This window comes from Bos mutus, chromosome 16 (assembly GCF_027580195.1).
Source record: "Bos mutus isolate GX-2022 chromosome 16, NWIPB_WYAK_1.1, whole genome shotgun sequence".
NCBI classification, from domain to species: Eukaryota; Metazoa; Chordata; class Mammalia; order Artiodactyla; family Bovidae; genus Bos; species Bos mutus.
The window spans coordinates 1,591,199-1,606,220 of NC_091632.1; the positions used below are offsets into that span (position 1 = coordinate 1,591,199).

Genomic DNA, 15,022 nt, shown 5'->3' on the forward strand with positions numbered 1-15,022 from the left:
CATGATCAAAATAAAACTCTTGAGATCTGCCAAGCCCATCTTCCCCATCCCATAATCCCCCTACAGTCCTTTTCACCCAGTTGCCAGGCCCCTAAACTTAGGTGCTAAGTCGCTTCAGTCATGTCTGAGTCTTCATGACCCTATGGACTGTAACCTGCCAGGCTCCTCTGTCCATGGGATTCTCCAGACAAGAATACTGGAGTGGGTTGCCAAGCCCTTCTCCAGGGGATCTTCTCGACCCAAACCCACATCTCCTGTATCAGCAGGCAGATTCTTTACTGCTGAGCCACCAGGGAAGCCCCCTATCGGTTCTACCTTCAAAATATATCCAGAATTGAACTACTTTGCCCCATCCCCGTCGTAATGTCACTCCCCTCCTAGACTACTGCTTCCATTCCTGCTTGAAACAGCAAAAGAATGATCTTTGACTACGTACAGTGCTGTACTGTAATCCCTTTCTCAAAACCTTGTAATGGCATCTCCATCACACTGGGAATGAAATCCAGAGCTCTGATGGACTTTAAGAGTCAATTCAAATATCTCCCTGTGACGCCCATTCTGTCTGCCCAACCCCTCCCCTTTTGCACCTTGTCTGGGACACAGCACTCTAACCGCGTTTCGGTCTGCCTCCCTAGCTGGACTCTGAGTTCCTTGAGGACAGGATCCACATCCTTGTTATCTTAGTAGTCATCGTGCTTGTACCCACTTGACCCAGAGAAGGGCCATCAGTGTTGTGAACAGACGTATCAGACAAGTCCCAGACACCAGAATTACCTCCCAACTTAAAAAATGCTGCCTCACTTTTGAACTTTCAAGTCTAATCTAACCTTTACCTCCCAAACCCTAACAAGTCCAGTTACATCATTTTTACCACCTCCGGGGCTTCTGTTTCTCTTTTCCCTGGGCACCCCTCCCCCTACACTCCCCAGTCCTCATTCCCACTCCCTCTGGGTGGTTCAGATTTCTACCCCATTTGGCCAAGAAATTTCCTTAACTAAGACTCTTGCCAGATTCGAGTTCTAACTTTTAAAAAGTCCATTGGGACTTGCCTAGAACTGCAGTGACATCTCAAAGCCACTTAGAAACACAGAAGGTAGGTTATCACTTACTACTGTTACTACTAAAGGTCCCTTGGAAGCCCCACAAAATTTCCCAGCATGAAATATGACTCCACACTGGAGACTTTTGAAAACTTCTGAGTAAACTGCTTGCAACAGGGGTCACATGACCTCCAGCTTTCATGTGGGTTCAATTCTGGGCGACGGCTCGGCTCTAACAACATAATCATTGTGTGGCATCTCAAAGGTTGTTTCCTCTCGTATGAAACAGGCTTGGTTAACTATCACTAGGCAGGAAACTTCTTAAATGCAGAGAACCATCTTCATTTATCTTTGTAATCTTTGCTTCCTGGTAGAGAGGGCCCAGTGCACAGCTCCAAGGACTGTATTCTTCGAGGTGGAGGCACGCCCCCAGGTAGCAGTGACTGGTGAGCACAGTAAATGTTTGCTGACAGTTAACAAATGAGCCATGCCTACTTTCCAGCACAGCTGTAATGAAAAATGACATGTATATTAATACAATCCAAAACTATCAAGTGCTTACCAACTTAAAGGATTGTATTAAACACTGCCTAGAAAAAGTAGCACAGGTTTGGAGTCAAACCTGGGTTCAAATTCTAGAGCCAAGGCCGACTATGTCCTTAGGCAAATTACTTAATTACTCTTGTCTGTAAACTGGGAGATAATACTACTCACCTGATCAAGTTGTTGTAAGGAAAGATTCAGCTGACACATGCATATAAAAGTTATCGTTTATGGAACCATGACTAACATTATCATCTTCATCTCATATGTCAGATGTTTTAATCTAAACATGAACCAATTTTGAAAATGACAGTTTTGTTTTTCTAAACATCATTTATTAGAAAATACAATTCCAGAGAAAGTAGGAGATACAAGGACATCTGGGAAGTGGGTACAGTACACAGATCTCTTAAATCAGGGGCATCGAGGGTCAATGTAACATGAGCTACAGGCAAAAAGCCAGTAACACATCTCTGGTCCATTCACCTGGAGAAGTTCCACCTCTGTTCCCCACTCTCCCAACTCCTGCTCACAACAGCCAGCTATATTCTTGGCATTTTTACTTTAAAAGTTTATAACTTCCTTGCTGCTCTGTGGCTTTAATCAATGGAGCTTCTTTCTCCAGTTATGGAATGAGTTAACAAAAGGGGAAATTTCTGATCCTTGTTGGAGCTGGGGAGGACAATCCAAAGAGTATCCCCATTTAACTCCATTCCCAAATCACTGGACACAGCCACCAATTTAAAAAGTTAATATCAAATTCAAAGTTGCTCTTTCTTTTTTCAAGGAAGACAACCCTTTGGAGTAAAGCGCACGAGTGAATTTCAAATCCATTTGGTAGGGAATGAAGAGTAATAAGAAATCAGAGACCCAGTCCCTCCCTCCCAGCTCAGCTCAATCCAGCCTCCGCGCAACCAAAGAAAATCACAGGAAAAAAACCAGTTTTGATGGGATCCCCCACCCGCACCCCTTTTCTTCAGTTAGGGCATCCCTTTGGCTCCAGAATAATAGGTTTATGGCCCCACAGAATGGAAGAAATTCTTATAAAAAAAAATGACAGAAATGGAGTTTGGGAGAGAAGCAGTGACAAGAAAGGAGTGGCAGGCGATGAGGAAAGCCCCCGAGGCCAGCCAGCAGGCGGCCCCGCCCCAGGGCCACGGCGCCCACGGTCACACCGGGCAACAGTCCATCCCGCCAGAGGGGGCTGCAGGGAAAGGCCCACGGGGGACCACCCCAGCGTATTCACAGGGACAACACGGTCCCCAGAAAGGCTGACGGAGGGGCCGAAGATGGTGTTCAAGGCATGTCCTAGCAGAGTAGGGCAAGACCAGAGGAAAAACTCCCCCCAGACGAGCCCAGGTCCCTGAACACAGGTCCTCTGCAGAACCCCGACCGGAAGGCCCTTCCGCACACACACAGGCATCACATTGCTCTCCTTTGGAGGCAAAATCAGACAGGCCCAGCATGCAGGCCTCAGTCAAGCACACCCAGCCCTCCCTGCCTCCCGACCTCCCTCAGGGAGGGAGGGTGCTCCCCGAGGGCCCACTGGGCCCCTCCCCAAATAATTCCTATAGATAGAAACACAAAACAACAAACAAAAACCTAGGGAAAGTCCAATAAGAACCTTAGTCAAAAAAGTCCAAACAGTCTTCCTCTTTTGCCTTCTGGGGCACATGTAAGTCCCTTCTCACAAGGCTTCCTGTCCAGTTAGGACAACATTACTATTTCATTTTTTAAAAATAAAAATAAAGATACCCACCCACCCTCCCGCTAAACGCTACTTCTACAGCGCACCTCACACACCTCAATCCAGGCATTGCTCCCTTGACACAAGGTAAACTTAAAACTTTGCTGCAACCTCACAGCCTCCACAGGGCTGCTCATCACAACCAACTCAAAAGCAGTCTGCAGAGGAGGGGCCAGCAGAGAGCATCTCTACTCTCCTCACCTCCCACCCTGGAGGCCAGGACGGCAGGGAGCCCACCGAGGGCCATGCCCCTCCCCAAGAAGGGACGAGTCCTCTCCCCAGCTCTGCCGTGAGCCTGGGGTCCCGGGCCGGGGCTCCGCTGTGTTCATAAGGTCTCAGGACTTCGAGATCCCAGTGCAAACCAGCCAGTCTTCTCCTGGGCCAGGTCCAGCTCTCGCAGGCGGATGTGCACTTCCCCGAGGAGCACGTTCTCCCAGAACCCTTGCTCACTCAGCACACTCAGCTGCAGCTCCCGCTGCTGCAGGTCGCCCTTGGGGATTCCATCATACACCAGCTGCAGACGCCAAATTGGGAAGAGAGGGAAGCAGTGAGAGAGGGAACACGGAAGGGGGAGATGCTCGTCTGTGGTGGTTCAGGGACTTGCCTGGTGGACCAGCGGCTAAGATTCCAGGCGCCCAGTGCAGGGGGCCTGGGTTCGGCCCCTGGTCAGGGAACTAGATTCCACTGCCACAGCTAAAGACCTCACATGCCTCAGTGAAGATCGAAAACCCTGTGTGCCACAACTAAGAACTGGCACAGCCAAATAACCAATAAATACTGGGGGGAACAAGTGAACCTAACAAAAGAAAAAATGTTCTGGTTAAAAAAGAATGATAGTTTGTGGTGGTTTGATCTGGCTGAGCGTAAGACCACTTTACCTCCCCAAGCAAAGTCCGAGGGAATACAGAAGGCATACAGTACCCAAGGGGACCTTCGAAGAACCCTGTTCTCAGCTCAGGGTTCCAGCAAAAGAAGGCTCGTCATCGGGGCCACAGTTCATTATCAGCAAAGGACCAGCAGGCTCCTCCTCCCCACAGACCACGCCCAGCTGTGGAATCCCTACCCTAAGTATCAGCAAACTTTTAGCATAAAGGGCCAAATGCGGAATATACTAGGCTCTGTAGGCCATACTGTTTGGTCTGTGTCACACATACTCACCCCACTGGTACACCATGAAAGCACCACAGGCAAGACTTAAATGCACAGGAATGGCCCTGTCCCTGTACGGCTTTATTTACAAAAACAGGCACAGTTGTTTATCAGCCCCAGCCCCACCCATCACCTTCTCCACATACCATCTCATTGTAGGTGGGGTTGCAGGTTTTCCGGGCCACTTTGGTTTTCTTCTTAGTGGTTTTCTGAGGGTCAGGAAGGAGGTAAATCTTGACATAGGGGTCGGGATCATTCCCATCCTGGAGCAGTTGCTGCAAAGGGAATGAGAAACCGTCTATCTGCCTCTGTATCACCATTCCTGTAGCCATTCCCTGACCCAGCCTCTCTACCCCGACACCCAGCTTCTTGCAATGCACAATAATTTATGTTTCCCAGCCAGCCTACTGCATTCTGCCAGAAACACCTACCACGGTAACATTAGATGTCATCCTAAAACATCAATCAGATCACCCATGATATCCAGTTCTATACTCTGTATATGAATGCTCAGGGCACACCATAACTTGGTCTGTTCTGAATGAACCACAATATCCCCAGATATCTTCACCCAATGTCTGTCTACTTTGTCATTTGACCCAGGAAACCCCTAGTGAGAGATAAGCAGAGAAATGAGTCAGAGAGATTAAGTTGCTAGTTCAAGGTCAGCCAATTAGTGACTCACTCCTTTTAAAATGTCAGTTAGATCTTGGCATGCCTCTACTCAAACCCTCCAGTGGCCCCCATCTCACTCAAGGAAAAGCCATGCTCCTGAGCGCAGGACCACGGCTCCGGTCGGCCCTCTCCGACCTCAGCGTCCACTATTGTCCCCCTGCTCCGGTGCTTTCAGTCACACTGGCCCCCGCTGCAGGGCCTGACACACACGGCCCCCTCCCTCACCTCCTCATCAGTGAGGGTTTCCCTGGCTGCTGACGCCCTCTTTCCACCCCGGTATTCCTCGTCTGCTTTCTTTCTTACCAAAGTGCTCACCACTGTCCAACCTGCCATGTATTTTACTTAACCGTTTGCCTCTGCCTACTAGATCGTGAGCTCCCTGAAGGCAGAGACTTTATTTTGTTTGCCCTCCTGTCCAGAGCTAACGTATCAGTGCCTGGCACGCAGTAAGGGACTGATGAAGATTTGTTGACTAAAATGAATGAGTGATGCTGTGAGAGTGAAGCCCCGTCACCTCTGATTCCAGAGCTCATGGACCTCCTGCCACACATCAGTGCCCCAACCTGCAAAAGTCCAGCACTCTGTAGGTATTCTATGAGTTCCCTTCCCCTTCCACTCAGAAGGTTCTCAGAAACATATCAAAAACGTAGGAATTATACGCCCCCTTGATTATGCTTGAAGGATGTCATACGGCTGCCTTACCTCTATAACCAGGAAATAGGCCCCCCAGGTCTCTCTCTTATAATAATCACCATAATAATAATAATACCAGGCACTATGTTAAGTACTCTACATGCATTATCTCATTTAACCCCTGTAACAAGCCTATGAGGCAGACACTAACCTTATCCTCATTTTAATGAGACTAAGAGTAACTGGGCTACTTGCCAAAGGCCACAGGTAGTAAGAAGCTGTGTCCAGCATTGCTTGGTCATACCACAGGCCTAGCATGGGAGCAGGCCCATTGGGGATTCATTTAGTAACTTTTGTGATTACTCTTCATTTAGTAACTTTTGTGATTACTCTCATGAGAGGGGGGTACAAAAAAGGTCTCATCAGTCAGAAAAGTACCAGAAGGAAGATAAAGATGCAAATGCGGGCTGCGCATGCACTTACCAAGCCCCGAATGTGCATCACCATGATGAAGAGTTTATTGTTTTTGTAGGAGATGGACAGTTTCACCTCTCCTCCAACCCTCCCGACTGGCCGGGCCCATGTGCCTTCTGTAGGGACAAAGGACAGAGAGAAAGGTCAGGGGGCCAGCCCTGTCCCCATCGGGTGCCAGGTAGATGTCTCTGTTTTCTTCTGACCCCCTGCCCTATCTCCATGTCAGATTCCTGATATCCCACCAGGGATCAGCCACGTGGCATCTGCGAGCATGACTTAGGTTGGTGTCTGCAAGCATGACTTGGATTGGGGTGAGTCTATCGAATTTCAGTCTGTAAATAGATTCAGTCCCCGAGAAATCTGCTCAAGGAGCTGTGGACCCCACGGATTCTTTAGCCGGTAAGCAAAGGAACAGAGATGAGTCAAGGAGAGAGACCTGGGAAGAAATGGGGGCAGGAAAAATTACCTTTTGGAAGGTTCAGAGAAGTTAAATTGGTTCTTAAATTGAACAAAGGGAAAACCACTAGGCCATTCAGGTATGACCTAAATCAAATAAATCCCTTATGATTATTCAGTAGAAGTAACAAATAGATTCAAATGACTAGATCTGATAGAGTGCCCTAAGAACACTGTATAGGAGGTGGTGATCAAAACAATCCCCAAGAAAAAGAAATCCAAAAAGCAAAATGATTGTCAAAGGAGGTCTTACAAATAGCTGAGAAAAGAAGAGAAGAGAAAGGCAAAGGAGAAAAGAAAAAATATATACAACTGCATGCAAAGTTCCAAAGAATAGCAAGGAGAGATAAGAAAGCCTTCTTAAGTAAACAATGCAGAGAAATAGAAGAAAACAACAGAATCAGAATGGGAAAGACTAGAGATCTCTTCAAGAAAATTAAATACCAAGGGAATATTTCATGTAAAGATGGGCACAATAAAGGACAGAAACAGCATGGACCTAACAGAAGCAGAAGATACTAAGAAGAGGGAGGAAGAATACACAGAAGAACAGTACAAAAAGGTCTCAATGAACCAGATAACCATCCTGGTGTGATCACTCACCTACAGCCAGACATTCTGGAATGAGAAGTCAAGTGGGCCTTAGGAAGCATTACTATGAACAAAGTTGGTGGAGGTGATGGAATTACAGTTGAGCCATTTAAAATCCTAAAAGATGATGCTGTTAAAGTGCTGCACTCAATATGCAAGCAAATTTGGAAAACAGCAGTGGCCACAGGACTGGAAATGGTCGGTTGTCATTCCAATCCCAAAGAAGGACAATGCCAAAGAATATTCAAATTACCACACAACTTCATTTATTTCACTTCCAGATATACAAGCTGGGTTCAAAAAGGCAGAGGAACCAGAGATCAAATTGCCAACATCCAACAGATCATAGAAAAAGCAAGGGAATTCCAGAAAAACATCTGCTTCATTGACTATGTTAAAGCCTTTAACTGTGTGGACCACCACAAACTGTGGAAAATTCTTAAAGAGATGGGAATATCAGACCACCTTACCTGTCTCCTGAGAAATTTATATGCAGGTCAAGATGCAACAGTTAGAACCAGACAGGGAACAATGGACTGGTTCAAAATTGGGAAAGGAGTACGACGTCAAGGCTCTATACTGTCACCCTGCTTATTAACTTATGCAGAGTACATCATGAGAAATGCCGGGCTAGATGAAGCTCAAGCTGGAATCAAGACTGCTGGGAGAAATATCAATAACTTCAGATATGCAGTCAATACCACCCTTATGGCAGACAGCAAAGAGGAACTAAAGAGCCTCTTGATGAAGGTGAAAGAGGAGTGTGAAAAGGCTGGCTTAAAACTCAACATTCAAAAAACTATGAACATGGCATCTGGTCCCATCACTTTCATGGCAAATAGAATGGGAAAACAGTTGGAAATAGTGACAGACTTTATTTTCTTGGGCTCCAAAATCTCTGTGGACAGTGACTGCAGCCATAAAATTAAAAGATGCTTGCTCCTTGGAAGAAAATCTATGATTAATCTAGATAGCGTATTAAAAAGCAGAGATGTTACTCTGCCAACAAAGGTCCATGTAGCCAAAGCTATGGCTTTTCCAGTAGTCATGACTGATGTGAGATTTGGAGCATAAAGAAGACTGAGTTTCAAAGAATTGATGCTTTTGAACTGTGGTGCTGGAGAAGGCTCTCGAGGAGTCCCTTGGACAGCGAGGAGGTCAATCAGTTCATCCTAAAGGAAACCAGCTCTGAATACTCACTGGAGGAGTAACAGGGTGAGCACAGCCCTGAGCAGGCAGCCCCTGCTGGTCCTCATCACTCTGCACCTGTTACTGGGCAACAGGTCCTGCTCAACAGCGACCCAGGTACCTCAGCAGACCCTGCCCACAAGCAGCCACTGTCAACGAGCAACGTCCGTTTCCTGCTCAGCTACTGGCCATGGCTGCAGCGGGCCCCGCCCACTGGTAACTGTCATCGAGGGAGCACTGAGGAAGTGACTGAGTCAAGGGTCGGTGGTATGGTGGTCATCAGGTGGAAGTGAGGTAAGAGGCAGATCCAGGCCTTCTCCTGGAGGCCCTCCAGCTTACCCAGCCTCAGGCCAGTGGTAAGCTGGGGGGCCCAGGGAATAGACTGGGGATGACTCCTGGCAGCCCTCACTCAGGCCCTCCACTAGCCCTGGCCCTGGCCCTGAGGAGTGGTGCCCCTCTCCCCTATCCCTGTCTCTGTGACCCTCTAGCAGTGGCCGTCTGCCTGGTCACAGTCCGGGGGACCTGGTCTCCCCATTTGGGCAACCTGAGGAGACTGAGGACCAGCTGGGTTGGATGCCAGGCTCCCTCAGGATGACAGCTGGGCAAGACATGGGAACCTGGCCCTGAGGAGCTGCCAACTGAGATATGCCTCCCCTTAGCCAGCGCTGGGACCTTGGAGGGTTAAAGTTGTGCCTTGGGACTTTGCCCTTTCTTATCAGGACAGAGAATAACATTCGTCCGGCAGAGATTCACCGGAACGTTGTTACCTGACCACTGGCCTAACTTCAAGAACAAGACTCTGACACTGAGAAGTCTGCAAGAACTAACCACATCCATCCTTCACCTTTTGCTTTTAAAAGGCCTTGCTGAAAGCTCTGAGTAACATTGGGGTTCTTAGGGCATGAGCCACCCATCTCCTTGTATGAATCTGTAATAAACCCTTCTCTGTTCCAAACTCTAACGTTGCGTACCGATGGGCCTCACTGTGCCCCGGGCACACAGGCTTGCGAATCTGGTAACACAAGGACTGGTGCTGCAGCTCCAGTACTTTGACCACCTGATGCCAAGGACCGACTCATTAAAAAGACCCTGGTTCTGAGGAAGACTGAAGGCAGGAGGAGAAGGGGAAGGGCAGCTCCAGTACTTTGACCACCTGATGCAAAGAACCGACTCATTAAAAAGACCCTGGTTCTGAGGAAGACTGCGGGCAGGAGGAGAAGGGGAAGGGCAGCTCCAGTACTTTGACCACCTGATGCAAAGAACTGCCTCATTAAAAAAGACCCTGATTCTGAGGAAGACTGCAGGCAGGAGGAGAAGGGGAAGGGCAGCTCCAGTACTTTGACCACCTGATGCAAAGGACTGCCTCATTAAAAAAGACCCTGATTCTGAGGAAGACTGAAGGCAGGAGGAGAAGGGGAAGGCAGAGGATGATGGTTGGATGGTGTCATCGACTCAACGGACATGAGCTTGAGCAAACTCTGGGAGATGGTGCAGGACAGAGAAGCACGCAGTCCATGGGGTCACAGAGTCAGACACGACTGAGTGACTGAACAACAACAAGAGGGAAGCTGGCAGAAATGTCACAGCGACAGCACCATACCTGAGGACTTGGGAGCCAGGCTGCTGCCTGCCGTCTTCTCATCCCTGGGCAGGGGGTGGAAGAAGGTGTACACCAAATCACACTGGAACAGAATCAGAAAACAGGGTCACTCCTCAGTAAGACAATGGCACAAGGAAGAAAAGGAACTCGTCAACATTAAGAGAGACTTACAAAATGTGATAACCAAACATAATGTGCAGTTCTTATTTGGGTCATGGCTCAAAAACACCAACTGTTTAAAGAATTTCGGAGACGACAGGGAAATTCTAAATGTGGGCTAAGAGTTGGGTGGTGTAACAGCGGTCCAGTTATGTAAAATTATGTTCTCGATTTTTAGAGATGCACAGTATTTAGGGGTAGAATGTCATGATGCCTTTGACTTTAAAATATTTCAGAAAAAACAGATGAAGCAAACATGGCAAAAAAAATAACGCCTGTTTAGGTGATGAATATATAGGTATTCATTATACTGTTTCTCTATTTTTCTGTATGTTTGAAAGTTCCCATATAAAAAAGTTTTGGAAAAAAGGAAGCAAATAAAAGTATTCACATCAACTCAAAAGCAGTCTGTCCTTGGCATTCCCTGGCAGGCAAGTGGTTAGGACTCACAGCGCTCACTGCCTGGTCCCAGGCTCAATCCCTAGCTTAAGCCAGCCTTGGACAAGGACTATAAATTCTACTTTTGAGAATGCTTCCTAAGCAATTAGGGAAACAAAAGCTAAAATGTGTGACAATACCCACTCTAGCATTAATAGTGAAAAGGTGGGGAGGGGCATGATCTAAATATCTTTCAAGAGGTGAATGGTTAAAGAGATGGTATTGCAAGTCAGTGTATTAACTTGGCATAGATATTTAAAGTTACGCTAACTATAAACACTTCAGTAAAAATAAAAAACCACTATAAAACTGTAAAAGTCACATTTATATATGGCCAGATAGGAAGGAAACATGGAAATGGGGTTAGACGGTTTTTTAGGGTCATGGGACTCCTGATGACTCTCTGTCTTTATGACCATTATAAAACCAAATTATAACACCATTTGTTTAAAAGAAAAATTCAGGTGGTGCACATACTCAGCTTGTTCAGAAACCTTCCATTTCCTCAGGCTCCTGCTTAGCACAAGCACTGTGTGATGGCAGCTGACACGGATCTGTGTCTCCGTGTGCCCGGCTGCGTGTCTGGGTGTCACGTTTCTGCGTGCAGCTCAGTGGGGTTGGTGCCACGACCCACTGCCCTCCCCCATCCCCGGACAGGCCCAGAAAACGCAAGCGCGCCTCGGTCCACACTCCCCACCCCTCAGCGGCGCCAGGCCGGGCAGGGACTGAGGGCCACCCACCTCGGCCACCTCCGGGGCCGCGTGGACCAAGTGCCAGATGTATCCGTTTAGCTCCTCCCGGCGCCGCTCGGCCCCTGCCTCTCCTCGCGAGCGGCCAATCACGAAGCGACTGGGGAAGCTGGCGGCCGGTGAAAAGATGGTGAAAAAAGGAAGCAATAGCCTTTAGTCCCATTCCACTTTCATTTTCAGCCACCTGATCCGCATTTCTCCCTGGCCTCCCTCCCCAGGGACCTCTCCCCTACTCCATGCCTCCCCCGGCTCCCCAGGTCTGTGCCGAGGACGCATGCGCAGTATCTCCCACTGGACGATTCCACGGACCACAGAAGAGAAAACCAAAGTGCTGAGCAGAGCACTACAGCTGCCCAGAAGTGCTCAGGCAGCTCTGGAGCCTCCAGTTTTCCTCATCATGGTACAAATTCTATTTGAAAATCTGCTCCTTAAAATTGTTGTAAAACTCATCTAACATAAAATTTACTGTCTTACCCATTTGTAAGTGTACAGTTCAGAGTTACGCACACTCACACTGTGATGTAACCATGATCACCATCCCTCTCCAGTCTTTTCCTCTTGCGAAACTGAAGCTCTGTACCTATTAAGCAGCTCCCCGTTTGCTCCCTCCCCCTGGCAACCCCCATTCTACTTGCTGTTTTTATGAATGTGACTACTCTAGGTACTTCATATAAATGGAATCATGCAGTATAGTAATATTCCATTTTGTATATACACCACATTTTCTTTATATATTTCAAAAACACTTTTACTCTTTAGAAGATTAGACACTTCAAAACATCTTCAGACGCCAACAATCCCCTGCCTTTAGACCCAGTTTGCTGTCCTGGCCTGGAGAATCCCAGGGACGGGGGAGCCTGTTGGGCCGCCATCTACGGGGTCGCACAGAGTCGGACACGACTGAAGCAACTTAGCAGCAGCAGCAGCAGCTGCCCTGGCAGGTGCGCCCAGGCTTGTTTTTGAGGCTGGAGGAAGACCACTGGAGAGCCTCAGAAGCGCATGGCCAGCAGGGGGAGCGCTTGTCATCACACATGGCCAGTTAAGAAAACCGAGGACGCAGGTCTTGACCCCCAAGGGCTGTGCTGCCCAGCCCCTGGCTGCCCTCCCCGCTACCCCGCAGTGCAGAGAGCAGGCGGAGCACTTACCTGGGCAAGAGGGAAGAAGGGAAGAGCAGCCGCAGCTTATTGTGGAACTCCTGGAACTCCTCAAATGTCCGCTGGATGTAAGCGGCCTCGTGAGCATTCTCTCGCATCACCTTTACCACGTAAATCTGCAAAGCCCAAATCTTCGTGAACACCCCCGGCCAAACCAATGAAGAGGGCACGTGAGGGGACAGAGGGTGCGTGTGTGTGTGTGTGTGTGTTGGAAGAGTTATGCGTTCCAGAAGGAAGAGGATAAAAATGTCTCTAATGGAGACGAAGATAATATACCTATGCAGGAAAATGAAAGCAAAGATTCACAAGAATCCTTAGTTCACAAGACCCTTGGCTCACAGGGAACAGCCATCCAACTCAGGTCCTTGACTGTAGGCAGGCCACTTGGGCAGGGGAGGGGAAAGGGCCTGCAACTGCCCCCAGCGCAGGGTGCTCAGTCAGCTCCAGCACCCACAGTGTGGAAGGAAAGAAACAGAACCGCAACAAGCTGGGTGGCGGGGCGCAGGAGAGAGTCAAACTGGAGCAGACACTTACATAGCCCTTGTTGGGGTGGAAGACCTTCTCGTGGCGACAGAGAAACACATCGCTTATGCGGCCTGAGCTCTTGAGAGTGTGTGTTCGTGGAGCAAAGGAGAGGGTCAGCCGATCATCTGAGCCTAAAAACTTCATCTGAGCCAGGTTATGAATAAAAAAATTGAGCTTTGTGGCTACACTGCCAAGGCTGGACTCTATCAACCTGCAGAAGGATGGGAAGAAAAGGTTGCAACCACAGACCCAAGTCGCCACTGCCTGGGCAGAGCTGTATCTCAAGGAATATCACCCAACACCTGAGGCTAACACGCAGCTCAGATCAGATCATTTCCCCTGTGTGCTAGCCTTATAAGGACATGACTGCACACAATGATCTGAATACAGTTTACTCCTGTGGATCTTGGGGGTCTCATCTCCCCTCACTGCCCACCTGGGCCAAAGACGGTTAATCCACAGTAGGAAGGAACTGTGGGACGCCACCGTGGGGTCACCACGTGAAAGTCTAAATATTGTTGTCAAACTGAGTTTCAGCTTCAGTACAGCGGATCCCCACCAAACAAAACCCAACACAGAGACTTTAGTTCCGAAGGAAAGGTACTGTATTAGCCCCAGAGAAAATTTAACTCGCTAACTTCCCAAAAGGGTACATAATAAAATGGACAAAACCGTAGACATTAATTAGTACATAGGCACTTTCCTGCTTTCGTGCATAACGTGTCTAAAAACATCCAATATGGGAAAATAGAACCATGAAATTCCATGTTCTGACAAGGGGGAGGGTCCTGATAGAGAGCTAAAAACTATTACAAAACCCCTACTGTACACGGCCCCACAGACAACGTCCTTGCCCGCGACCTGGTGAGAATGCAAGCGGGGGATCGCAATACCTCCGCGTAAAGGTTGGCACCCAAGTACAGGTGGGAGACTGAGCCTGAGGGAAGTAAAACGAGTTACCCAAGTCAGACAACTGACCCGTGCTGTCAACTCTAAGCTCTGCCACCAGAGCAAAGCCTCTCCCGTCTCCCTAGCCCAGCTCCTCCCCATCGAGCAGCCTGGAAATTACCTACCCAGAACGGGCAGCACTGTTTCGTATGCAGCGTCTCACCTGGTGAAGTAGGTAGTGGCGTTGGCCTCCGTGTCCTGAGGCCTCAGGGCATCGTACACGTACTTGAGGTCTTCCAGGTCTGAGAGTTCAGGGATCCCACAGGACAACATCTAGAAGAGCAAAGAGGAGAGGGTGTCTGTAACGACCAGGAATTCAGCATTTTCTACAGCTTCGCTCCCTAACCCTTCCAGAGGGTGGTAGAGAGATGCAGTGGGCAGCGGCTGGCAGGCCACAGGAGCTGGGGGGTCTGGAGCAGGAAGTCAGACACCAGCAGACACCACCAGGTGGCCTGGGCCCTGCCTTTATCTCGGGCTCAGAGAAGCAGATCTCCAGAAGCAAGATGGGGAGTCTTAAAAATGGTGTCAGATGATTAAGAAGGAGGGGTTCAGAAAGGGATGGAGCTCCTCACCAGGCCCAGAAGGTTGAGGAAGAGGTGGGTGTGCTTGCGAATGAGGTTGTAGGCTTGGCAGCAAAGGTCAACAAAATCATGGAAGCGGCTGGAAGGCTTGTCACCCCCGTTGATGACATACGCCATGTCCGAGGTGAAGACAAAGGGGGCACGGTCCCTGAGCCAAGGGGAACACACAGGCAGAAGGTCAGCACGAAGGAGGGGGCTCACCGTGTGGGCTGTCGGGGAAGCGTCCCCTCATCCCTCAAAACCCGCGTGACACTGGATCCACGGGCTCCTCCAACACTGTTTCTTTTCCCACTTTAACCTCAGAAGATCCCCAGACACATCGTTCACTGGTCCCTTGCCTGTGAGCTAGTGATGTCCCCCGGGTATCTGGTT

At 48.8% G+C, this 15,022-nt stretch overlaps 1 protein-coding gene across 1 annotated transcript in view; it reads right to left on the reverse strand.

Annotated features, from left to right (window-relative positions):
• Positions 1-1,893: 1,893 nt before the first annotated feature.
• The window catches only part of PIK3C2B (phosphatidylinositol-4-phosphate 3-kinase catalytic subunit type 2 beta), a 72,807-nt gene continuing 59,678 nt past the window's right edge, over positions 1,894-15,022 (reverse strand). The window contains exons 25-33 of the mRNA XM_070384740.1: positions 14,642-14,798; positions 14,233-14,342; positions 13,131-13,332; positions 12,588-12,712; positions 11,434-11,551; positions 10,097-10,178; positions 6,271-6,377; positions 4,626-4,754; positions 1,894-3,844 (exon numbers count right to left, since the gene is read on the reverse strand). Of these exons, the coding sequence (XP_070240841.1) occupies positions 3,656-3,844; positions 4,626-4,754; positions 6,271-6,377; positions 10,097-10,178; positions 11,434-11,551; positions 12,588-12,712; positions 13,131-13,332; positions 14,233-14,342; positions 14,642-14,798 (1,219 nt within the window). The 3' untranslated portion in view covers positions 1,894-3,655. The remainder of the gene's footprint in view (positions 3,845-4,625; positions 4,755-6,270; positions 6,378-10,096; positions 10,179-11,433; positions 11,552-12,587; positions 12,713-13,130; positions 13,333-14,232; positions 14,343-14,641; positions 14,799-15,022) is intronic.